General features: G+C 49.3%; 1 protein-coding gene and 1 long non-coding RNA gene across 4 annotated transcripts in view; both read left to right on the top strand.

Annotated features, from left to right (window-relative positions):
* Window positions 1–2,754, top strand: part of ADAMTS14 (ADAM metallopeptidase with thrombospondin type 1 motif 14) — a 92,406-nt gene extending 89,652 nt beyond the window's left edge. For all 3 annotated transcript variants that reach the window (XM_067710664.1, XM_067710667.1, XM_067710666.1), the window contains one exon: window positions 548–2,754. In XM_067710664.1, the coding sequence (XP_067566765.1) occupies window positions 548–1,041 (494 nt within the window). In that variant the 3' untranslated portion in view covers window positions 1,042–2,754. The remainder of the gene's footprint in view (window positions 1–547) is intronic.
* A 4,227-nt stretch (window positions 2,755–6,981) lies between these two features.
* LOC137209242 (uncharacterized) overlaps window positions 6,982–24,026 on the top strand; it is a 38,937-nt gene continuing 21,892 nt past the window's right edge. The window contains exons 1-4 of the long non-coding RNA XR_010935957.1: window positions 6,982–7,328; window positions 7,511–7,900; window positions 9,459–9,578; window positions 14,117–14,324. This is a non-coding gene — a long non-coding RNA (uncharacterized lncRNA). The remainder of the gene's footprint in view (window positions 7,329–7,510; window positions 7,901–9,458; window positions 9,579–14,116; window positions 14,325–24,026) is intronic.

Here is a 24,026-nt window from a genome sequence, read left to right as displayed (position 1 = left end):
AAAATTAATAGAAAGCAAAGCTCCTGCCTTCACATCGTCTGGAGAGACCTACCTGAAGTTATCACAGAAATGCAAAAACGTTTTTAGATGACATTTGAACAAAAGCAAACAAAACTAATATAATGAGCACCCCTCTATGCCAGGAACTTTACAAATGCTACTTACAATAATAATATAATTATTCATTGGTAAATGTCAGCATTATCCCCATTTCACAGAAGAAACTGAGTGTTGGACAGTTTAAATGACTTGCCCGAAGCCTTGCAGCTTTTTAGTGATAGAGCCTTGATCGGAACCTAGATCTGCTTGATTCCAAATTTGTTGGTGGGGGGCTTACTGTTCCAAGTGCGTGCTCACCAGGGGCAGGACGTTTAAGCTGCTCGTCACAGTGTGAGTAACCCGGGCATCTGCCTGGCCCTGGCCAGGGTGGCTCGGATTCCTTTGGGTTGATTGGGAGGTGGTGAGGGCGGGAGGTGGAGGGCCGAGTGGGAGTTGTAACCTGGCTGATGGGCGTCCTCCAGCGTCGGTCCTTGTGCTGTGTGTGCAGCGGAGCCCTGTGTGGAGGACAGGTCCATCTTCTGCCAGATGGAAGTGCTTGGTCGCTACTGCTCCATCCCCGGCTACCACCGGTTGTGCTGTGAGTCCTGTACCACGAAGGCCTCGGGCCCTGATGCGAGCCCGGACCCCAGCCTGGCCTCACCACCACCCTTCTCCACTCCTGGGAGCCCCTTCCGAGGACCCAAGGCCCCTCCAGAGGCTGTGGAGCCCACTGTGGGACCAGCGGGATCAGACGGCCATCAGCATGGCCGAGCCACGCAGCTGCCAGGACCTCTGGGCACAAGCTCCCCAGTGAGCCAGCGCCACTTTGCTGCCCAGAAACGGAACCCTACAGTGTTCTGGGGCACTTCTCCTAGTGCCCCCCGGGGACTGCCCTGGGGCTGGGCTGGGGCCCCTACACCAGTCTCTGAAGATAAGGGGCAGCTCAGGGAAGACCCGAAGCATCCAGGCACCAGCCTTCCCACCACCTCCCCGGTGACATGAGCCTCGCCTTGCCCATCCCTCCGGTCAAGTTTACACTCTCTGTGCTGCCCCAGACATCCCGGCTCAGAGGACACACAGCGGGGCCAGGGCAAGCACGGACTGCCTTTTAAATTATTTGCCTTCTTATTGTTCTAGTTTGGGGCTGTGACACTTTTCACCCCATGAAGTGGGTCTATGAGGAAGAAACAGATCAGGGAAAGCCCTAACCGGAGATACCTCAGCAAGCAGCCCAGGTGACCGAATGGAACCTCTCAGGGGCTCCTGGCTGTCTCTCCTGCCAGGACTGAGGGCCAGCTAAGTCCCCCCAATGCGCGTGCGCACACACACACACACACACACACACACACACACACACACACACACACACACACACACACACACACACACACACACACACACACACACACACACACACACACACACACACACACACACACACACACACACACACACACACACACACACACACCGGGCCTCACACTGCCTCCCTTTGCCAGAAATTGTGGGGACCCCTGTGGAGACCCCAAGTACCGGGCTCCTCTGCCAAGAGGGGCAAAGCCCGGCCGGGGAAGGTCGGGGGAACCCTCACAGGGTGGTCCAAGAGGAAGTGGCTGGGGCCGAATGTGGTCGTGAGGCTCCAGCTGCAGGGCTGGGGTGGGCGGGAGGCCAGTTCATCTCAGACCCAGCTCTTCATAGCGAGAGCTCCAGACAGCTCCTCTGGCCATGGCCAAAGGGCAGAGTCCACCTTGCACTTGCTGGCTGGAGGGCCATGTTGGTGGCCACCTCTGCCCCTGAAGATGGCATTTCCTATTACTTCTGGTGCCTCCAGTTTACAGGTGGGCCTGTTAACCTCACCCCAGGCCCCCCTGAGAAGGGGGCTCTGGACATTCGGGAACATGTGTCCTCATCATCCAGGGGGTCCCCAGCTGGTGCTAGGCCCCCTGGCTGGACCAGGAACGGCAACTGTGGTCGTCACTCCGGTGTGTGAAGAGAGCACAGGCTGGAAGGTGACTTTGTGGGGCACAGAGGAGACGTGAGTTCTCAGGCTGAGCCCTGCCAATCATTGCCCTCTACCAAAGGCCGCTCCTGCTGGAGTCAGGCGTCTTCTTCTCCCGCCTGGCTTAAGCTGGACTGGAGGTCCATTCGTGGTACTGGGTGCGGGTGCGGGGGTGACCAGGCTCCAGGGCTGAGGACCGGAGTCCACTCATAGCCGGGTCCTGGAGATGACAAGGGCCCCAAGTGCCCCTCGTGCAGGTGGGGAGGAGACAGCACTGTGGAGCCTCAGCTGCACCCATGTTACCTCCAAGGGCAGGTAACTTCCCTGGGCCTTCTGGCCCTCAGGAAGCCACCCGGTTCCCGGGACCTCTCCCAGGGATCCTCACTCTAAGTCATGCAGAGCGTCTCCCAGACTCCTCAGCAGGCCGTAGAGGTGCTGGCTAGTTCTGTTCCAGGGCAAGGGGGCCACTCTGAGCCAGGCTAGAGGAATAGGAGCAGTGGGCCCCGGGCGGCAACCCCCGGAGAGTGGAGGCCCTAGAGGGGCTCCCCAGGTGCCCTCTCCACCCGCTGCCTGCCCCCTCCCGGCAAGGCTGGGGCACACACTGAACCATTCCTGCGCGACCCAGCCTGCCTGTGTTAAGTACCTTTGAGATCCAGATCCTTACAATTTTATGTATTTATTAACATTGTCCTTGGTGTTTGTTTTGGACCCCAGAACGTTGTGCTGTGTTTTTCTTTTTCTCTCTGTTTTAGTTGAAAGGGCCAGCAAAGCCAGAGCTCTAATGTGCTGGGCTGGTAAGATGATTGGGGCTGGGGGTGGACAGGGAGGGGACAGAGCCACGAGAAGACGGCCCCCAGCCTCCCCGCCGTGGCCCCGCTTGCTCTGGGGCTCCTCTAAACATCACCTCAGGGTGGAGAGGCAAGAATGGGCCTGGGGGTCCTACTTACAAGTAGCTGTGTGGCCTCGGGCAAGTCACCGTCCAGAACTTGGTCCAAAGGGTGGAAGCACCTGGGAGGTAATCTGGGGGTCGGCATAGAGAAGGACGTTCTAATGAACTTTCAAACACACAGGGGGTGTCTCCCTTGGAAGGTGGTGAGCGCTCTTTCCCTGGAAAAGTCCGTGCAGGATGAGGGTGCCAGACAGGAGGTGGAAGGAACGTGATGCCTCTTACTGGGCAGGGAGGGCCGACATGCAAGGCGCTGTATAATTCAAACTACCCCTTGCCCATGACAGACATCATTAATCCTTACCACACCCTTTCAACGAGTGTATCACAGGCCCCTCCCTGACATTTGTGGGGCCCAGGGCAAGAGGAGACCCCTGTCCAGGGACCTCACACACCTGTGTGTGTCTAGGCCTCAAGTCCAAGCTCCATTTACATCCCTGTGCAAACAGCTTCCCCTTGGAAACTGCCCCTTCTAAACAGCTACCACTTGGGCCTAGGGGTGCCTACATGGTGACCCAGTCACACCTTAGGGGGACTGACCTAGGGAGATGCTACCACAGGCCCTAGATTTGGGACTGTTTGGGCGGGGCATTCTGTGGGCCATTGTACTCAGAGTGTAGCCTGCAAGGAGGGAGATCATGGACCCTGGGTGGGCACATGCCCTTGGTGCAGTGCAGTCCTTGCCACGGTGGGTAGTATGGGTGGAGTGGGGCCCTCTAAGAGCCCCAGCACCCCAGCTCTGACAGCAGTCCTGGCACATTTCACGGGGCAGGGATAGCACATGGAAGCGCACGCCGATGCTTCCCCATCTCTTGCCCGCGGCAGACATCGCCGATCCATCAGTGCATTCTCCCCTAAGAGTCCTTCACAGGGTGGTCCAGGTACTGACCTCCGATCGGCTGCCATCAGCAGGACAAGGAATGCTGTTAAATAGGATAACGCTTGGCTGTCTGTGCCACTCATGCCGATGGCGGGGTGATCATAATGGAAACACCTTTGGTTTTGATGAGGCGTCCAGCAACAGGGAGATAACGTTCTTGGGGGCACAAAACCAGACGTACAAACAGCAACCACCACCACAGACACTTGCAGCATTTCTTTTGGTAGTTCTGCCTCTTGCTGCCTGAATTGTCATAGTAAGTAATGAGCTGTGACTCAGGGAAACCTCAGCTGCGGGGTGGCCCTGATGAAGTGCGGAGGATTGGGAAGCAGCTAAGGAAGAGGGTTTTTATCTTCTTTCCCACAATGTAAAGTATTATAACTAACAAGGCTACACAGGTTTTTTTGGTATGAGAAAACCAGGTTTATCTGCTGTTGTCAGTTCTAGAGTATTGCAAACAACAAGATCATAGATTTAAAAAAAAAAAAAAAAAGGAGAGCTCGTCCGACCATGCCACAGGAGTGGGCCAGAGTCAGGGGTTTGGGCTCCTCTAAGCCCCCAGGCCTCCACCTGTGGAATCCTTCCCCTTTTCCAGTCTCCCGGTGGCCCTCCCATCCCTGAGGGGACTGTGGTCTTGGAAGCCCAGGCCACGGCCCTGACCAAAAGTTACCTACACCCTGCTTAGGATGCAGAACGCTACAAAAAGATATCAGTCCTACCCTAACGATGAGAAGAAGCTAATAATCCACAGAGTCATACCTCTTAGCCCCAGGTGGATTAAATTTCAGAGGGTGACAAGTCCCCAGAAGAGAGAGGGCCCATGCACTCTTCCACCTCTGGCAGAACATGGAAGAGCATGGAAGAAAGTGATCAACAGAGAAGCAGAAAATGCAACTGAAATTTTAACAGATTTTTAAAGGTTAGGGTGACAATTTAGAATCATAGGGAGCCCTGTGCGCAGGGGAGTCTACACCTGCTCATCCCCTCTTCTCCACAGGCCTCCTCCGGATGCACACGAGGAATATCTGGGGCAGGACAGGAGAGCCTCGACAGCATCCCCGGGGGCTCCAACCAAGTTTGAGAGTGCAAATTAAGAAAGCAATACCTGTTCACAGTGCATCAGGACATAAAATACCTGTACATGAAAAACTATAATGCCTTGCTGAGAGAAACATGAGAATATCTAAAAGAAGCCTCAATATTGTTAAGATATCAAATTCTCCCCAAAATGATCTATAAATTTAATGTTTTTCCACTCAAAATTCCAGCAGACTGCGTGTTTTTTAGAAATTGGCAAACTGATGATAAAATTTTTATGGCAGATCTAGAATATCCAAAACAATTCTGAAAAAGAACGAAGTGGGAGGATTTACACTACCTGATTTCTAGGCTTACTGTGAAGCTATAGTAACCAAGACAGTAAGGCTTTGGTGTAAGAATAGACTCACAGAACAATGGAACAGAATAGAAAGTCCAGAAATAGACTCACACAACCGTGGTTAGTTCTCAACAAAGTGCCAAGGTAGGTCAATCAGGACAGGGTAGTCTTCTCAATAAATGATGCTGGAAAAATGGAAGCTCCGTGTGGAAAAAAATAAATCTCAACCTTCACCTCATATCATGTGTGAAAATTGACTCAGTCAAAATGGATAATCGACTTAAAGGTAAGAACTAAAACCATAACACTTACCGAGGAAAAACATTTTAAAAAATCTTTGTGACCTTGGGTTAGACAAAGATGACACTAAAAGTATAAATCATAAAAGAAGAGCTTGACAAATTGGACTTTGTCAAGACTAAAAACTCCTACTCTTCAAAAGACAGTGGTGAAAAAATGAGAAGGCAAAAAACAGAAAAAAACGAAACCCCACAAGCTGGGAGAAGATATTTTCACATCGTATATCTGATATTGGACTTGTATCCAGAATATATAAAGAGTTCTTAACCCCCCCAAAGAATGGACAAAAGATTTGGACACTTTACTAAAGATATACAGTGACAAATAGATACAGGAAAAGATGCTCAGCGTCATTGGTTATTAGGGAAAGGCCCATTAAAACCACAAAGATCCTACTTCCTACCCATTAGAACAGCTAAAAGTAACAAGATTGACCACATCAAGTATTGGGAGGATGCTGGGCAACTGGAACTCTCATACATTTGGGTGGGAATGCAAAGTGGTAGAGCCGCTTAGGAAAACATGTGGACTGCTTCTTATAAAGTTGAACAATACACTTACCTACAACTCAGCAACGACTGCCCTATGTACTCACACAAGGGAAATGAAAACTTTTGTCCACAAAGCGACCTGTATGCAAATGTCCATTAACAACTTTATTCAAAATAGCCTTCAACTGGAAACAACCCAAACGTATAGCAAATAGTGAATGGATGCATAAACTGGCGTATCCATACAACGGACGGAATACTACTCAACAATAAAAAGGCGTGAGCCACTCACGTGTACATGCATGCATCAACACGCACAGATACTCACAGCGTTCTGCGAAGTGAAGGAGCCAGGCCCCAAGAGACTACACACCAGGTGAGTCCCTTCACAGGAGATTTTGGAAAAGATAAAACCCTGAGGACAGAAAACAGGTGACTAGTTGCCAGGGCTGGGGGTAGGAAGGAGACTGGAGTGGGCATGAGGGAACTTTGTGGAGAGCTGGAGATGCTCTGTACCTTGATTCTGGTGGTGGTTACACACATTTTCACACACATTTTCCTGTGTGAAAATTATATCTCAGTTAAAAAAAAATTTTTTTTAATCACATAACCAGGGTAATGGGAGACCTCTGTCACCCAAGCTCTCTGCGAAAACGCTGCACTGATTTCCTGGGGAAAACTGCTCCCCTCCCCCATTTGGACAGGGATTCTTTTGACTCCCAGCATCACCATTTACCAGCTGGGTGGAATTGGAAGTTATTTTACCTCTCTGATCCTTAGACTGTCATCTGTAAAATGGGCATACTTTTTCCCTATCAGAATTGCTGATCACTCCTTGAGCTGCTGAGTGCAGTGTCTCTGCCTCCCTAGGCTGTAGGCTGCTGGAGGAGAGGCATGCTTTTCTTATTTGTATCTTTCTCTCTCCACCCCCTGCCTCCCAAAAGGCCTCAGCAGAGGCCTCCGGGACTCCTGGCTGCGTGCTGCTGGAAGAAACGTGCACGGACAGCCAGAGGCGCCTCGGCAAATCCTCTGCTGCTGGGCGAAGGCCCTGTTCCTGCTGCCAGGACTCCCTGGGAGGGGGTGGCCACCAGGGCTGGCGGTGCCTCATCGCTCCTGGAGAGGTGGAGGCAGCTGGGTGCCCGCCAAGATCAGAGTCCCCCTGGGACAAGCTCAGGGAGGCAGGGGGCCTGGCTCCACACCAGCTCTTGGACCCACGTGCAGCCTGCCCGGCCACCGCCTCCCTTCCAGCCTCAGCTCCCTTATTTGCAAAATGGGAATATGGAACGATTCACAAGGTTGGTTTAGAGCAAAGGAGAAAGTGTCTATGAAAGTGCTTAGCAAGTGAGGAATTACTATTGTTCCTGAAAATCTGATGATGAATAATAACATTAAAGAGATCTGGTGGGGGGGAGGGTGGTTCAGTTCTGCCTCACAGGGGCCCTGCCAAAAGCCATCCAGTGGCTTCCATTGCCCTTAGGGAGAAGGCCAGAATCCTTCCCGCAGCTGCCGAGGCCCTGCCGGTCTTCCTCAGAGGATGTTTCTCCAACCTCTGCTTCAGAGAATTTGGTGCATTTGTGAGTTGATCTCCGCGGTGACTGAATAAGGCCTGTCTGCCCCCTAGACCGTAAGCCCATGACGGCGGGACTTGCCCTTAATAACTGCAGCATTTGCAGGATAAACAGGGATGCACAGAGGTGGTGGGTTCCCTGCCTCCCTTCAAAGTCCCACAGGGCTCCCTAGATTCTTCCTGGGGGCCGCGCCCTGGAAACCAAGCGGCAGCTGGAAGCCAGGAGAGGGGGTGAGCAGCCCGCCGGGCCTTGCAGCTGGAGGTCGTGTCTCCTAGGAGGAGCCTATCACTGGCTGGTCGGTAAGAGGACACTTAGGCCTTCAGTTCATACAAGATTAGCAGCAGGAGAATGACCCCCTTGTGCAAATGGGGAAACTAAGGCCCAGAGAGACCAAATGACTCTGCCCAAACCAAACCAGTGGTAGCAGCGTCCAGGCCAGGAGTTAAGATTTGCCTGTGCTCATGCAATATGTTCCTGACAGATCTCACATCTCCTCTTAGGCCAGTGGTTTTCCACCCTCTGTTCCATCTAAGCTCCAGGTGTTACCATGTGGGTTGGGGGGAGCATAGGCCCTGGTGAGGGAGACGATGGGGGCTCAGAAGCCTCCTGTGGAAAAGAGCAGAGACCAGATTGCCTGGCTTCCAGTTCTGACTCCATCACTCACTGTTGTGTGATCTTTGGCGAGTTACTTAACCTCTCTGAGCCTCAGTTTCTTCATCTATAAAATGGAAATAATACATATTTCACAGGATTAGTGTGAGGATTAAGTGGTTTATTTTTGCATGCGTTGCATACGTGTTCGTGGTACGTGTAAAGCCCTTAGGAGAGTGTGTGCACATACCAAGTGCTACGTACGTGTTAGCTGCCATTTCCATCCTACCCTCCCTCCCCCAGCTATTCCTACAGCCTATCGAGGGGAGAGTGGTGGTAAGGGTCCCATACAGCCGATGCAGGGGGTCTGGGGATGGCTGAGGGGACAGGAACATCTCCAGCATTCTGTCCTGCTCCGGGCTACTGAAGTTCAGGAAGTCCGCGTGCAGCCAGGGAGACTCTGAGCGGAGGTGGCCACGTCCCCCAGAGAGGGCTGGCGGTGGGCGCAGGCCAGGCCACACTGTGGAGGCTGAGAGGATAGGAGGAGGGCGCAGCTGAGAGAGGCTTTCAGCCACGCAGGGATGCTGGGTAGGCACCCATCCCAGGCAAAGGGAGCTGGAGGCGTTCATCCACCTCTGGGCAGTTGGGTGAGCCCTTGGTGACGCCCCTTGGGGGGATGCTGGTTCAAGCAAGGGTCCCCTAGTACAAAGACTGCCGAAGCCTGGGGGCGACAGTTTGTGAGCAAGGGGCCTCCGTGAGAGCTGAGTGGGAGGTGGCAGTGGGCGGAGAGAGATGGGGGAAGGGGGGAATGGTGGTTGAATGCCAGGGGCTAACAGCGGAGCTCTTCCCTGGGACCCACACAACTCCTGCAAAATCTCCAGAAATCCCAGATGCTCATGAGGACTGGATTCCTCCTGACAGTTTGTGCAGGAACCAAATTCTGCATCTGGGTTGGTATGAGGGGCAGAGCTGGGGCCACAGGCAGTGGGCCCCCAAGTCTCTATGTTTGCAGGAGCCCCAGAAATCTTCAGTCTATGGGAACCTGGAGGGTTCAAGGATTTCTCACCTGGAATGCCATGGGCAGGGGGATGGAGGGTCACAGAGCCACAGGGGACTAAATACTGGGCAGGAGCCCTGAACCAGGAGGCTGGGATGATATTTTTTGCTAATATATACTGTACTTGGGTCTGACACTGGCATTGGGCCAGTTTGCAAGGTGCTTTCACTGAATAATCTCGTTCTGTGTTTCATTATTCCACCTTACAGATGTGGCCACTGATGCACTGAGAATAAAGGGACCTGTCCAAGGGAGGCATCCAGAGCTGGAAGGTGAGCCCCAATGGGGGTTCAGCCCCAGAGCGTCTGGGCCCTGCCCCTAGGAGGCCGGTGAGCGAATGGACTTAGCCCTAAGTCCCCGCGCCAGGCTGAGACAGGCGAGGGGCATTTGCTGGGTAAGCGGTGAGGAGAGGGGGTGCTTCCCGCCTGCAGCCCCTCCAGCTAGCTCCCCAGGTTCCCGGGGCACCCTTTGCTGGGGGGGGCTGGGGGGGGAGAAGAGGGATGTTGGGGGGCAGCCTTGCACCCCGGTTCGGGAGGGCTGGGGCTCCAGGGTGCGCGGGTCCCACCTCGCTGTCCTGGGGAAGGGTGTTCCTCCTGTGGCTCCTTGACCTTCCCACCCACACCGGGCACTGCCAGGCTGGCACTGAGGCTTCCACCAGGTTGCGGGGTAATAAATCTCACGCTTCCCTGAGGCCCGAATTGCAGGACTGCACTTTATCTCAGCGTTGTGCTGTAGGAAAGAAAAAAATCTTCGGGATTCAAATGTATGAAAGTCTCATCCTGTTCTAAACGTAACTAGGGGAGCTCACTAAAGAAATCTCAGGAGGCTTTGATAGAGCAATCCCCACTGACAAAAAAATGTCACTGAAAGCAAATGACTGGAGCCACTCTTGCCTTCTAAGTGAGCGGCAGAATTTGTATCGCCGATTGAGTGGGTCTGCGCTGCTGGGGGCGCTGAGGAAAGTGAGGCTGCGTAAGGGGCCCCTTGTAACCACGGAGAGCACCCTTAATGCGGAGAGAAAATGGTTGTGGAGACGGGGTGGGGGGAGCCACAGAGACAGAGATGGCAGCGGGGGCAGGTGGGAGCGGCTGGGGGCTTTTTAGGATGCAATTTGCCTAATACGTCTAATACTTAATTGTTCTGGCGTGGCTGTCCCCTCAGTCCTTTGGGAATGTCCAAATTAAGGGCTTTGCATGAATCAGGATTTTTGTTTATTTCGGTGGCAATTGAGAGAAATGAACTGATGCATGGGTGAAGATAAAGGGGTGAGCACAGCCCTGGAAATCGGAGCTCAGCAGGCAGTCCCTCCCACGCACACACTCACTGCGGGAAGTCACAGAAATACTGAGGAGGGCCCCAAACTCTGCGCAGAGATTCTAGCCGCTTGAGGACCTCAGGGGGCAGGAACCCCACGCTGACGTGTGGGTTTCAGTAGAGAAATCGCCTCTGCTTTAGCGACTTTGTTGACATGGCACGTATTTGTGTTGGGATAGTTGGGGTAGTGCCCATCTGCAAGCGCACCCCACTTCTCTCCCGTGGAGTCAGAGCCTGTCTGGACTTGGAAGGAGCCTGAAAATCTTCTGGACCCTCAACTTTACAGAATGGGGAGATGGGCCCAGGGAGGAAGTACGTACGTTCTCAGGGTCACACAGTGGGCTATGGCAGCGCTAGGTGGCTCCTTTTCTCAAGTGGGTCTCAAACCCAGAGTGAGGAAGAGGCTGGAGTGGCAGGGGCAGGAGAGACACACTGGGGGCAGGGAGGCGACAGGGCCTGGCTGGTGACGGGAGTGGGGGAGCTGGCCAGCCACTGCCAGAGTTCCCCGCAGGCTCTGCCCGGAGGTGCCCGGGGGAGCTGGGCAGGAATGAAGAGACCAGCACTGGCTGTTGCCTGGAGGGAGAAGGGCAGAGAGAAGGCACCCATCGCACACCCACAGTCCCTAGCCCCGGCTCTACCACCCCACCTGTCCGCAGAGGATGTTGTTATTCCGTGGGGAGGTGGGTCGCAGCCGGCAGAGTCCCCTCCACCACCACCACTCGGACCCCACGTCGGGGAAGCCCAAATGCCGAGCTCCTGGGTGAGTCCTCACCGTGTGCTGGGAGCCCCTGCCCCACCAGCCTATTCTAGGCCTGGAACCTTTGGTTCTGGTGGGGCAGCACCCACCTGGAGGTGTCTCTGGCCCCCACCGTAAAGGGAGAGGGAAAGAGTGTGTTCCTCCTGGGCCCGCACCTCATGGGTCAGGCCCCACCAAGGCCATGGCGGCTGAGGCTCCAGGGCTGCCAGCACCCACCAAACACCTTCAGAGGCAAACACCAGAGCCCAGCCTCAGTGAGTCGCGGGGAAGGGTGCAGAGGATGGGCAGGGGCGTCCTTGGAGGGCTGGCATGGGCGTGGATGAGACGCTTACACAGCCTGTCCAAGTCCTAGGGAGCTGTGAGGATGGAATAACCCATTCTCTCTCCCTTCTACCCAAATGGTAGCTCACAAGGGCATGAAAAGAGGACTTTGGTCTCCCTTCCTGCATCCAGAGAGTCTTAGAATAAGGAAATCTTAGAATTTTTGAATCATAGAATCCTAGAAATACTTGATATTGGGATTCCAGGAATAACTGAAGCATAAGATTTTAAAACACATTTTAATGCACCTTGCTCTTTTATTTACCATCGTATCTTGGAGAATGAGAAAATATGTTAAAAAAAATACTAGTAGTTTTCTTTGGGGTCTTGACTCTATTTTTTACTTTTCCCAATTTTCTCTATTTTCCAAACATTTGCAATGAGCATGGATTTTTTTTTATATATAATGAAAAATAATAACATTTAAAGATAGCACGGTGCCTCTCATTACCAGAGGTGGTAGGCTCTTATAACTGAGTGGAGGCTAATAATGTCCTGTTGGCTGGGTCAGTCCTTTTTTTTTCCTCACATGCAAAAATATTGGAAAATAAGATTTGTGTGTATGTCTTTTTTTTTTTAATTGGAGTATAGTTGTTTTACAATGTTGTGTTAAAACATAAGATTTTAAAATCAGTTGCTAAAATATAAAAATCTTACACTTGCAGAATCTTAGGAAAAAAGACACCAACCTGCCCAGAGAGGTGAAGCAGCTTAGAACTTTTGGCCAGGGGCTCTCGAAGGACTTCAGAATCACCTGGTCCAGCCCCTTCGTTTATATCTGAGGACTCTAGCGAGAGGGCAGGAACTTGTGTGAGGTCACCTTCTTCTGTGGCTCCCATCTCTTCCAAGGGTGGCAGTGCATCTCCCGGCTAGCAGGCAGGCAGGGGGCCGCGTGATGTTGCCGGCCACTCCTGACCCTGGCCCCAGTGCTGTCTCAGACTGGGGCTGCACCTGAGGGAGACGGACCAGATCCAAGGTCTGGGGGCCTCCAGCCTTGTCTCCATACAGTGTGTCCACCTGGCCAGGGGGAGGCGGCAGAGAAGCCCTTGAGACGAAAATGCCTGGTATAGGGGAGAAACTAAAACACTGTGTTTTGAGTGAATGAATGAATGAGTGTTTGTGATGGTCTTAGTGATTAAGAACCTGGAGTAGGACAGACTTGGGACCTGAGTCTTGGCTGTGCCCCTTACGCACCATGTGGCTAGGTGACGAACCTCCCAGAGACGATACCCGTACCCGTATCACAGGTCGGTGAGGACTAAGTGAGATCCTGCCCGATGCCTGATACACAGCAAGTGCTTGCTGAGTGCTAGCTTCATCGTCATTATTGTGAATATTAGTAACAACAGCAAGCCGCCTTAGGACTAGCACCGAGGGCCAGGCCTCCTTCCATTGCAATGTTGGAAACATCCCTCACTTCTTTTAGTTTGGAAAGGTTGCACAGGAATGATGGAGAGCAGGGTCCAGGTGTCAGGCCGCCTGTCTCTATCCCGGAGGCGGTTCTCAGGGCCCGTGCAACTGCACGGCTGTGTCCACGCCTGCCCCACGCTTAGCAGAGCCCTGATGGGGTGACCAGATGCTCTGGGTCTGTCAGCCCCCACTCGCTCTCAGAGCCCTGTCGTGGTCTGCCAAGTTTTCTCTGGCCATGGCCACCTTCTTGCAAGGGGCCACCACAGCTGTCACCTTAGGAAGGCTCCTGGATCTCGGAGTCCCCTTGCCCTTGGAGCGGTAGGGACAGGTCTGTGTCGGGGTGGGAAACGTTTTCCTCAACACTCTTAGGGTCCCTGTCTGGGTCTGAAAATTAAACCGATAAAGACAGATTTATAGGAGAAGAGCACGCAGATTTGCTTGATAGAAGTTTTATGTGTCATGGGAACCTTCATAAGAACATGAAGACCTGAAGAAACAGGCCTTAGTGTTTCTGTGCCGGGGGTGATGATGGGGGGTAGTTGTGCGAGGGTGACAGGTTCAGGACTGTGAGGTGAGGGTAGGAAACTGGGGACCGTAGTGAGGCCTGTGTGTTAGGATTCTTCTCGCTGACCCTTTGTCTTCAGAGCTGGAGGCTCCTTTCCTCTGCGTATAAGGGCACCTCTCCCTTGAGGGTGTATGACCTGCTTCAGAGGAGAAGGACGGGGGAAGGGCAGAGTGACCTTCCTGCTTCCGTTGTTTCCTCAGACACCTTCAGATTAAACTATTCAGCATGCCAAGGTGCCATATGTGGGGGCAGCGTTTCTTAAACTCCATCATCTGCATAGATTACCCTCATTCTCTTGCCCATGTGGCCTGGGAGGCCCTCACTATGACTGTCCTCTGTGCCCAGATGGCCTCCCTGGGGCTCCAGCCTGTGACTTCTGTTGGGACTCAGCTGTTGGCCCTGGGGCTCTTGCAGAGACGAGGAGGGAGATGGGAGGGAGAGGGGGAGGGAGAAGGCTAGATCTCAAGGAGGGCAAGAAACTCAGCTTCCCAGTCTTCTAGGGGAGCAGTCAGAGCCTTGTCACGTTCCCGGAAACAGCCAGCCTCCGTGGGGCAGCCTGGCCTCTGGTCCCTTTCTTGCTGGAAACCACCTCCTGGTGGACCTCCAGGCTGTCCACCTGAGATGACCAAGCAGGCAGAGGAAGAGGGGAAGACACAGAGCCTGTTGACCTGGAACTCCGAGGAACACCTGCTCCCTGCATCACTTCAGGTGCCTGAGGGCTTGGGGGAAGGGGGAGGTATGGGTGGAGGTGGAGGTTTAAGGGTGGGATCACGGCTGGGGAGGAACCCAGCTTCCACTGAGGAGAAATCCCCAAGGCCTGCACCCCAGATCTTTTTCTCCTTGAAAAAATTGCACAAGGCACAGAGGCTCATTATTGAAAAAAATCTATAAACCTGGTGAGAGAAAAGAAAGTTCGTGTTTCTACTTAGCAGACATATTCAGATATGTGCATTTATGAAGTGCATGTGTAAGGGAGGGTGTTTGTACACACACACACACACACACACACACACACACACACACACACACACACACACACACACACAGGATGTTACTTTGTGTACCATCAGTAACTTCTCCCCTCCCTACTGCCCCTGCAACAATATAAGAATGACAGCTTTCCATCCTGAAATATGTCAAGCTACATATCTACTTTTAATGACACGTAGTACCCCATTGTATGGCAAATGATCATTTATTTAACCAAATCCCCTAGTACCATAAATTTAGGTTGTTTCTAAATTTTGTTATTGTAAACAGTGATACAAGATTGATCTTTTCATGTTTACCTCATTTTTCTCAGAAGACATTTCCAGTTAACTTCTGAAGTTAACTTTTCAGAAGTTTACTGGAGTGAAAGGTGTACCAAGGCCACATCTTGAAGGCACCTGATGTATATTTCCCAGTGCCTTCCAGAAAGGACGTTTACATTTTAGTCTCTCCAATGGCATAAAAGCACCATAGCCCAAATATTAAAAATTTTGGTTTTCATCATCTTCTCTCAAAAATCTTACGGAAGAAGTCTTGGGCATCCAAACAGATGATATTATCAGAACTTTTTGAATTTGCTGTCTGCATGGTGAGAATTGACATTCATAATGTTGTCCCCAAGAGCGTAGGACATTCAAAGAGCCTTCTCAATCACTGTCTCAGGGACTTCCCTGGTGGCGCAGTGGTTAAGAATCCACCTGCCAATTCAGGGGACACGGGTTTGATCCCTGGTCTGGGAAGATCCCACATGCTGCAGAGCAACTAAGCCCGTGCGCCACAACTACTGAGCCCACGTGCCACAACGACTGAAGCCCGTGCGCCCAGAGCCTGTGCTCCTCAACATGAGAAGCCACTGCAGTGAGAAGCCTGTGCACCACAACGAAGAATAGTCCCCGTTCGCCGCAACTAGAGAATGCCTGCGCGCAGTGACAAAACAACGTAGCCCCCCCTTCCAAAAATTAATAATAATAATAAAATACTTCTAAAAAAAAAATCACCATCTCAGCTGATCCTCTTGCCAAGTGGTCAGCAAGACGTAGGAGGCAGAATACTGGTCTGGGGGGTAGGAGACCCAGATTCTAGTTCAGCCGTCTTCGTGTCTGACCATTAGTGTATCACTTTACCCATCATGTAGAAGACAGGAAAAGCCATCTCTGGACTGAGCCTTCCGCAGGGCAGTCATGAAGATTGGGACAGTGGCCATGAGATCCCTTTGTGTTAGCCTGTCCCTTGTATAAAGTGTTATCAAGGAAGTAGGTGTGGTATTAGTAATGTGGCTTTCATTCGAGATTAATTTCTGGAAATGAGTGCTTGAGTGTAGGGAAATACATTGCTAACATTTATTGAACACATACTATATACCAGGCACTGTGACATGCCAGCTAATATCTCACTAAATCTTTACAGCAACGCTATGAAGTTGGTGCTATTATCATTCCCATTTCACAGATGAAGAAACTGAGACTCATAGAGGTTGAGTCACTTGCCTAAAGTCACACAGCTAGCAAAGGGTACAGACAATCTCTATATAGGCAGTTGAGGGGAGATAGTGCAATTGACAAAACACACACCTGTAATTCTGTATGCAGGACAGCCTCAGTTATCCAGTAAGTGACAGTCTTTGCAAAAAGAGAAGGGCTGGGGCTCCTAGTATCGAAATCCACTTACTGATTAATCTAATGCTCTAGCTGGGAACAGTTCTCATATGAATCAGAAGCCAAGACTCAGAGTCACGAGGTACTTGCAGAAGGCCACACGATGAGCAGTTGAGCTGGCTCTAAAGCCACCAAGCCTATCCTTCCACTCAGTGAGTAACTGCAGAGCTGGAATGTGGTCAGGACGCAACAGGGGGTCAGTCAACACCTACTGCAGTGAATGGAATTGGAGTCCCTCTGGGAATTTTCTGTAATTTAGAATGCAGTAGAATACACTTCACTCAGAACTTTTCCTGATCCGTGACTATGGACAAAACCTTCCCCGGGACTTCCCTGGTGGCTCAGTGGTTAAGGATCTGCCTGCTAACGCAGGGGACACGGGTTCGAGCCGTGATCCGGGAAGATCCCACATGCCACGGAGCAACTAAGCCTGTGTTCCACAACTACTGAGCCTGCTCTCTAGAGCCACAACTACTGAGGCCACGTGCCACAACTACTGAAGCCCGCGCGCCTAGAGCCTGTGCTCCGCAACAAGAGAAGCCACTGCAATGAGAAGCCCGCACACCGCAACAAAGAGTAGCCCCCACTCACCACAACTAGAGAAAACCCGCACAGCAACGAAGACCCATAAATAAATTTAAAAAAAAAAAAGCTTCCCTTCTCTAGGGCTCAGTGATTTAATGAAATGCTCCTTGGGCAATTGTTGCAGCCAAGAGCTTGTCCCATTGTCTCAGGGCCTTGAGGCCACTGTTACGTGGATGCAGCGAGTTAGGGGATGGGGAGCTAGAGAGCTAAGGGGCGGACCTGAGCAAGCTAGAGTAGCCACAAAGGGGCAGTGTGTGTGTCCAGGGTGGGGCTCTCAGACACGAGGCAAGTCTTGTAAATGAGGGTGTGGACTATGGTGAATGAGAGCTCATACTAGTGTATCAAGGACCCTGGGTTTCCACAGCTTCTGGTGTTTCAAGAGGAACCCTAGATCCTGAGTTTTAAATCTGGTCTGCTGAGCTGGGCAAAGGTGGGCTGGGCTGGACCCCCCCACGGGAGCATCTTGTCTTGGAGCCTTCCTCTCCTCCCCATTTGCCTCGCTCTCCTAGTCCAGGGTGTGCAGCTCCAGGTCCAGTTACCTTAAAGGGCGGAGGGCCCTTACTTTACCTAGGCTAGACAGGTCTGGAGGGGACATGCCTAGCTGCTCTAGAAGGAGAGGCCTAGGAGCCAGGGGACCTGGTTTGGGGCGTGACTGAGGGGAGTGATAGTGATTTTTATTACTGGGAACTCCACTTATTTCTGTCATTTGAACTTAGATCATAGACTGTCCAGGTAGGAAGAAGGGGCCTTAGTGAGCTGAGGGGTGAACGGGGGCCCAACGAGAGGAAGGACTGTGTGGGGACAGACGGCTCGTTGAGGGCAGGATCAAGTGCCGTGAAGGTTGCTCCCTGGCTCCATGGAGAGGCCCTGGCGTGTGCACACTGATGGTGGGCCCTTCACCCAAATGCTGTCCCTGGTTGGGGCTGGACGGTTGTGCACCTTCCTGTGTGGGCAGCCGGGTTTGGAACCCACCCCTATCCTAGAAGTGGTGAACAGATCCGGGAGAGCCACTAATAGGTACTATTTTTCTCCTTTCCCGCTGGCAGGAGGAAGGAACCTAATCAGTCACTACGCTGGGTTAATTATTGCTGGCGGCAAACAAAAGCTGAGCTGAATGGGAACAACAGCGGGGCGACACTAATCTAATACCCACTCTTACACTCCAAGCAGCCACAGACCCAGAGGACAAGGCTGTGGTCGGACAAAATCAAAACTGACTGACCTGGGTCAGTGAGGGAGTGTGGAATGCCGCTGGACTAAAGAGAGCCAGCAGGGAGTGTCTTTTCTAAGGGTTGGGTTCCCCCCGAAGGGTTCTGGAAGAGTCCCAGGGAAGCAGGGGTCAGTCCTGGATTGGTGACTGTTTCTGAGGCAGGATGAGAAGTGGCGATTAACCAGGGGCTGGGTGCTGTCATGGGGCAATTGGGTATCCCCAGGAATACAGGAAAATAGCAACAGAGCTCTGGGGGTCTCACTGGCAAGAAAGCAACAGTCACGCAGGGTGGGCGTGATTATGGCATTTTACAGCTGTGGCATGACCTAGGGAAGAGCTGCATTTTCTGTTAACTTTGCATCTGGCTTTGTCTGTGTCTGTCCCCGCCTGATGACGGCAGGGCTGCTTTTTCAGTGCGAGTTGATCCTCATGCCTTTAATCTTGTCCAGGTTTTTATTCCTTCACAGCCAAGTCAGCAAAAATTGAAACACAATTACTATTATGGCATCTCTGTTGCTATTTTTATTTCCTTTTGCATACTGAAATGGCCCAAAGGAAAAAAAAATTGCAAGGAATGGGTTACTCACATAGAAACTTGGGAAGGGTCTCAACCAAAACCACATGCTTCGTGAAGATTCACGTTAGGGAGGCAACAATTTAGGCCAGACTGAATGAAGGCTCCAGGAACGGACACAGGCTTTGATCATTAAAAGTAGTACGATGAGAGAAGTTGGGCAAAGAAAAATCTAAAACGTCATGGGTGCCCCCCAGTTTGGTGGAAAGGGACTCAGGTGGAGACAGAAGAACTGCTAGCGTGAACTTTTACCCTCTCCCAGCTGCTGGGAAGAAAGTATGCAAGCGCTGATTACCTGATGTTAATAATCTCTGATGGCAAACAAAGGCTTAGCAGGACGGAATTAACAAAGTGCTGGGCTATAGCAAAAGCAAAAATAACTGAGACCCGCGAACCAGAGTGGCTGGTGGGCTTTCCTTTCAGGGCGTCCCCTGTAGAACTAGGAAAGTTCCAGACAGGATGGAGAATCCTCATATACAAAACAGGAGTTTTGTTTGTTTGTTTGTTTGTTTGCGGTATGCGGGCCTCTCACTGTTGTGGCCTCTCCCATTGCGGAGCACAGGCTCCGAACGCACAGGCTCAGAGGCCATGGCTCGTGGGATCTTCCCAGACTGGGGCACGAACCCGTGTCCCCTGCATCGGCAGGCGGACTCTCAATCACTGCGCCACCAGGGAGGCCCAGGAGTTTTGTTTTTAAAAACAAAATTACATCTGAATAGACATTTCTTCAAAGCAGATACACAAATAGCCAATGAGCACATGAAAAGATGCTCAACTTCACGAGCCTTCAGGGAAATGCAGATGAAAAGCACAATGTGATACCACTTCACTCCCACTAGGATGGCAATAATTAAAAAGACAATACAAATTGTGAAATGTTTTGTTCTAGTTCTGTGAAAAATGCCAGTGGTAGTTTGATAGGGATTGTATTATATCTGTAGAATGCTTTGGGTAGTAGAGTCATTTTCACAATGTTGATTCTTCCAATCCAAGAACATGGTATATCACTCCATCTATTGTATCATCTTTAATTTCTTTCATCAGTGTCTTATAATTTTCTGCATACAGGTCTTTTGTCTTCCTAGGTAGATTTATTCCTAGGTATTTTTTTACTTTCGTTGCAATGGTAAATGGGAGTGTTTTCTTAATTTCACTTTCAGATTTTTCATCATTAGTATATAGGAATGCAAGAGATTTCTGTGCATTAATTTTGTATCCCGCTACTTTACCAAATTCATTGATTAGCTCTAGTAGTTTTCTGGTAGCATCTTTAGGATTCTCTATGTATAGTATCATGTCATCTGCAAACAGTGACAGCTTTACTTCTTTTCCAGTTTGGATTCCTTTTATTTCTTTTTTTTTCTCTGATTGCTGTGGCTAAAACTTCCAAAACTATGTTGAATAATAGTGGTGAGAGTGGGCAACCTTGTCTTTTTCCTGATCTTAGTGGAAATGGTTTCAGTTTTTCACCACTGAGGATGATGTTGGCTGTAGGTTTATCATATATGACCTTTATTATGTTGAGGAAAGTTCCCTCTATGCCTACTTTCTGCAGGGTTTTTATCATAAATGGGTGTTGAATTTTGTCGAAAGCTTTCTCTGCATCGATTGAGATGATCATATGGTTTTTCTCCTTCAGTTTGTTAATATGGTGTATCACATTGATTGATTTGCATATATTGAAGACTCCTTGCATCCCTGGGATAAATTCCACTTGATCATGATGTATGTGCTGTTGGATTCTGTTTGCTAGTACTTTGTTGAGGATTTTTGCATCTATGTTCATCAGTGATATTGGCCTGTACTTTTCTTTCTTTGTGACATCTTTGTCTGGTTTTGGTATCAGGGTGATGGTGGCCTCGTAGAATGAGTTTGGGAGTGTTCCTCCCTCTGCTATATTTTGGAAGAGTTTGAGAAGGATAGGTGTTAGCTCTTCTCTAAATGTTTGATAGAATTCGCATGTGAAGCCATCTGGTCCTGGGCTTTTGTTTGTTGGAAGATTTTTAATCACAGTTTCAATTTCAGTGCTTGTGATTGGTCTGTTCATATTTTCTATTTCTTCCTGGTTCAGTCTCAGAAGGTTGTGCATTTCTAAGAATTTGTCCATTTCTTCCAGGTTGTCCATTTTATTGGCATAGAGTTGTTTGTAGTAATCTCTCATGATCCTTTGTGTTTCTGCAGTGTCAGTTGTTACGTCTCCTTTTTCATTTCTAATTCTATTGATTTGAGTCTTCTCCCTTTTTTTCTTGATGAGTCTGGCTAATGGTTTATCAATTTTGTTTATCTCCTCAAAGAACCAGCTTTTAGTTTTACTGATCTTTGCTGTTGTTTCCTTCATTTCTTTTTCATTTATTTCTGATCTGATCTTTATGATTTCTTTCCTTCTGCTAACTTTTTTGTTCTTCTTTCTCTAATTGCTTTAGGTGCAAGGTTAGGTTGTTTATTTGAGATGTTTCCTGTTTCTTAAGGTGGAATCAGGCTCCCTGACTTCAGACTATACTACAAAGCTACAGTAATCAAGACAGTATGGTAGTGGCACAAACACAGAAATATAGATCAATGGAACAGGATAGAAAGCCCAGAGATAAACCCATGCACATATGGTCACCTTATCTTTGATAAAGGAGGCAAGAATATACAGTGGAGAAAAGACAGCCTCTTCAATAAGTGGTGCTGGGAAAACTGGACAGGTACATGTAAAAGTATGAAATTAGAACACTTCCTAATACCATACACAAAAATAAACTCAAAATGGATTAAAGACCTAAATGTAAGGCCAGACACTATCAAACTCTTAGAAGAAAACATAGGCAGAACACTCTATGACATAAATCACAGCAAGATCCTTTTTGACCCACCTCCTAGAGAAATGGAAATAAAAACAAAATTAAACAAATGGGACCTCTTGAAACTTAAAAGCTTTTGCACAGCAAAGGAAGCCATAAACAAGACCAAAAGACAACCCTCTGAATGGGAAAAAAAATTTGCAAATGAAGCAACTGACAAAGGATTAATCTCCAAAATTTACAAGCAGCTCATGCAGCTCAGTTTCAAAAAAACAAACAACCCATCCAAAAATGAGCAGAAGACCTAAATAGACATTTCTCCAAAAAAGATATACAGATTGCCAACAAACACATGAAAGAATGCTCAACATCATTAATCATTAGAGAAATGCAAATCAAAACTACAGTGAGATATCTCACACCGGTCAGAATGGCCATCATCAAAAAATCTAGAAACAATAAATGCTGGAGAGGGTGTGGAGAAAAGGGAACACTCTTGTACTCTTGGTGGGAATGTAAATTGATACAGCCACTATGGAGAACAGTATGGAGGTTCCTTAAAAACTACAAATAGAACTACCATACGACCCAGCAATCCCCCTACTGGGCATATACCCTGAGAAAACCATAATTCAAAAAGAGTCATGTACCAAAATGTTCATTGCAGCTCTATTTACAATAGCCAGGACACGGAAGCAACCTAAGTGTCCATCAACAGATGAATGGATAAAGAAGATGTGTCACATATATACAATGGAATATTACTCAGCCATAAAAAGAAACGGAATTGAGTTATTTGTAGTGAGGTGGATGGACCTAGTGTCTGTCATACAAAGTGAAGTAAGTCAGAAAGAGAAAAACAAATACCGTATGCTAACACATATATATGGCATCTAAGAAAAAAAAAATGTCATGAAGAACCTAGGGGCAAGACGGGAATAAACACACAGACCTACTAGAAAATGGACTTGAGGATGGGGAGGGGGAAGGGTAAGCTGTGACAAAGTGAGAGAGTGGCGTGGACATATGTACACTACCCAATGTAAAATAGACATCTAGTGGGAAGCAGCCGCATGGCACAGGGATATCAGCTCGCTGGTGTGTGACCACCTAGAGGGGTGGGATAGGGAGGGTGGGAGGGAGGGAGACGCAAGAGGGAAGAGATATGGGAACATATGTATATGTATAACTGATTCACTTTGTTATAAAGCAGAAACTAACACACCATTGTAAAGTAATTATACTCCAATAAAGATGTTAAAAACAAAAATAAAATTAAACTAAAAGTCTTATAATTAAAAAAAGAAGACAATAACAAGTATTGACAGGATGTTGAGAAATTCAAATCCTTATACACTGCTGGTAGGAATATAAAATGTTGCAGTTGCTTTGGAAAACAGCCGGGCCATTCCTCAAAAAGTTTAACACAGTTATCATAGGACCTAGCAATTCTACTCCTAGGTAGAGACCCCAAATAATTGAAAACATATGTACACAAAAAGCTTGTCCATGAATGTTCATAGCAGTGCTATTCACAATTGCCAAAAGATAGAAACCACCCAAATGTCCATCAACTGGTAAATGGATAGACAAAATGTGGTATATCCGTACAATGCAATATTATTCAGCCATAAAGGAATGAAGTACTGACGCATGCGACAACATGGATGATCCTTGGAAATGTTATGCTGAGTGAAAGAGGCCAGTCACAAAATCACATATTAAATGATTCCATTTATATGAAAAGGCCAGAATAGGCAAATCCATGGAGAGAGAAAATAGTTTAGTGGCCGCATAGGGAAGGGGGAGCTTTTAGGGAAATAGAGTGACTGCCAATGTGTATTGGAGTTTCTTTTTGGAGTAACGAAAATGTTCTGGAATTGATTGTGTTGCACAACTCTGTGAATACTAAACACTATTGAATTGTACACTTGAAATAGGTGGACTTCACAGTGTGTGAATTAGATCTCAGTGAAGCTGTTACATTAAAAAGAAAAAAGAGTGGGAGAAGCTGGATGTAGGATATATGGATACTCTGTTTTTTCACAGTTTTTCTGTAAACCTAACACAGTTTTAAAGTTAAAAGTTTATTTTTTAATAGTTACAGATGAAGAGAACAGAGACGCAGTTGGTTTGCTGGCTTCCCAGGACCCAGTTTTCTCCAACCCCTCTGTCCCAGAAAGCTGAAGAGGGAAACAGGAAGAATATAAACCAATGACAGTCAGACCTCAAGCTAATGTTCAGAGAGGAGGGTGCACACAGGGCCCAGGTAAACAAAGAGGAGAATCAAGAAGTCACCATCTGTGCAAATAAGGGGCTTGGAAAGACGTACTCCAGATCCAACGTAAGCGAAACCAGAAGAAACTGACAGGGTACCTGTGCAAAAACTCCACAGGAGAAGAGGACGGAGTGGGACAGAGGAAGGAGAACATGGCAAAGAAAGATGACATGCACATTTCTGGAAGAAGATACACCCAGGAACAGAAGAAAATATTAGATAAGAACTGTTTGGGGGCTTCCCTGGTGGCACAGGGGTTAAGAATCCGCCTGCCAATGCAGGGGACACGGGTTCGAGCCCTGCTCCAGGAAGATCCCACATGCCACGGAGCA

Source organism: Pseudorca crassidens, chromosome 16 (genome assembly GCF_039906515.1).
Source record: "Pseudorca crassidens isolate mPseCra1 chromosome 16, mPseCra1.hap1, whole genome shotgun sequence".
NCBI lineage: Eukaryota > Metazoa > Chordata > Mammalia > Artiodactyla > Delphinidae > Pseudorca > Pseudorca crassidens.
This window is presented reverse-complemented; position numbering and strand designations above follow the sequence as displayed.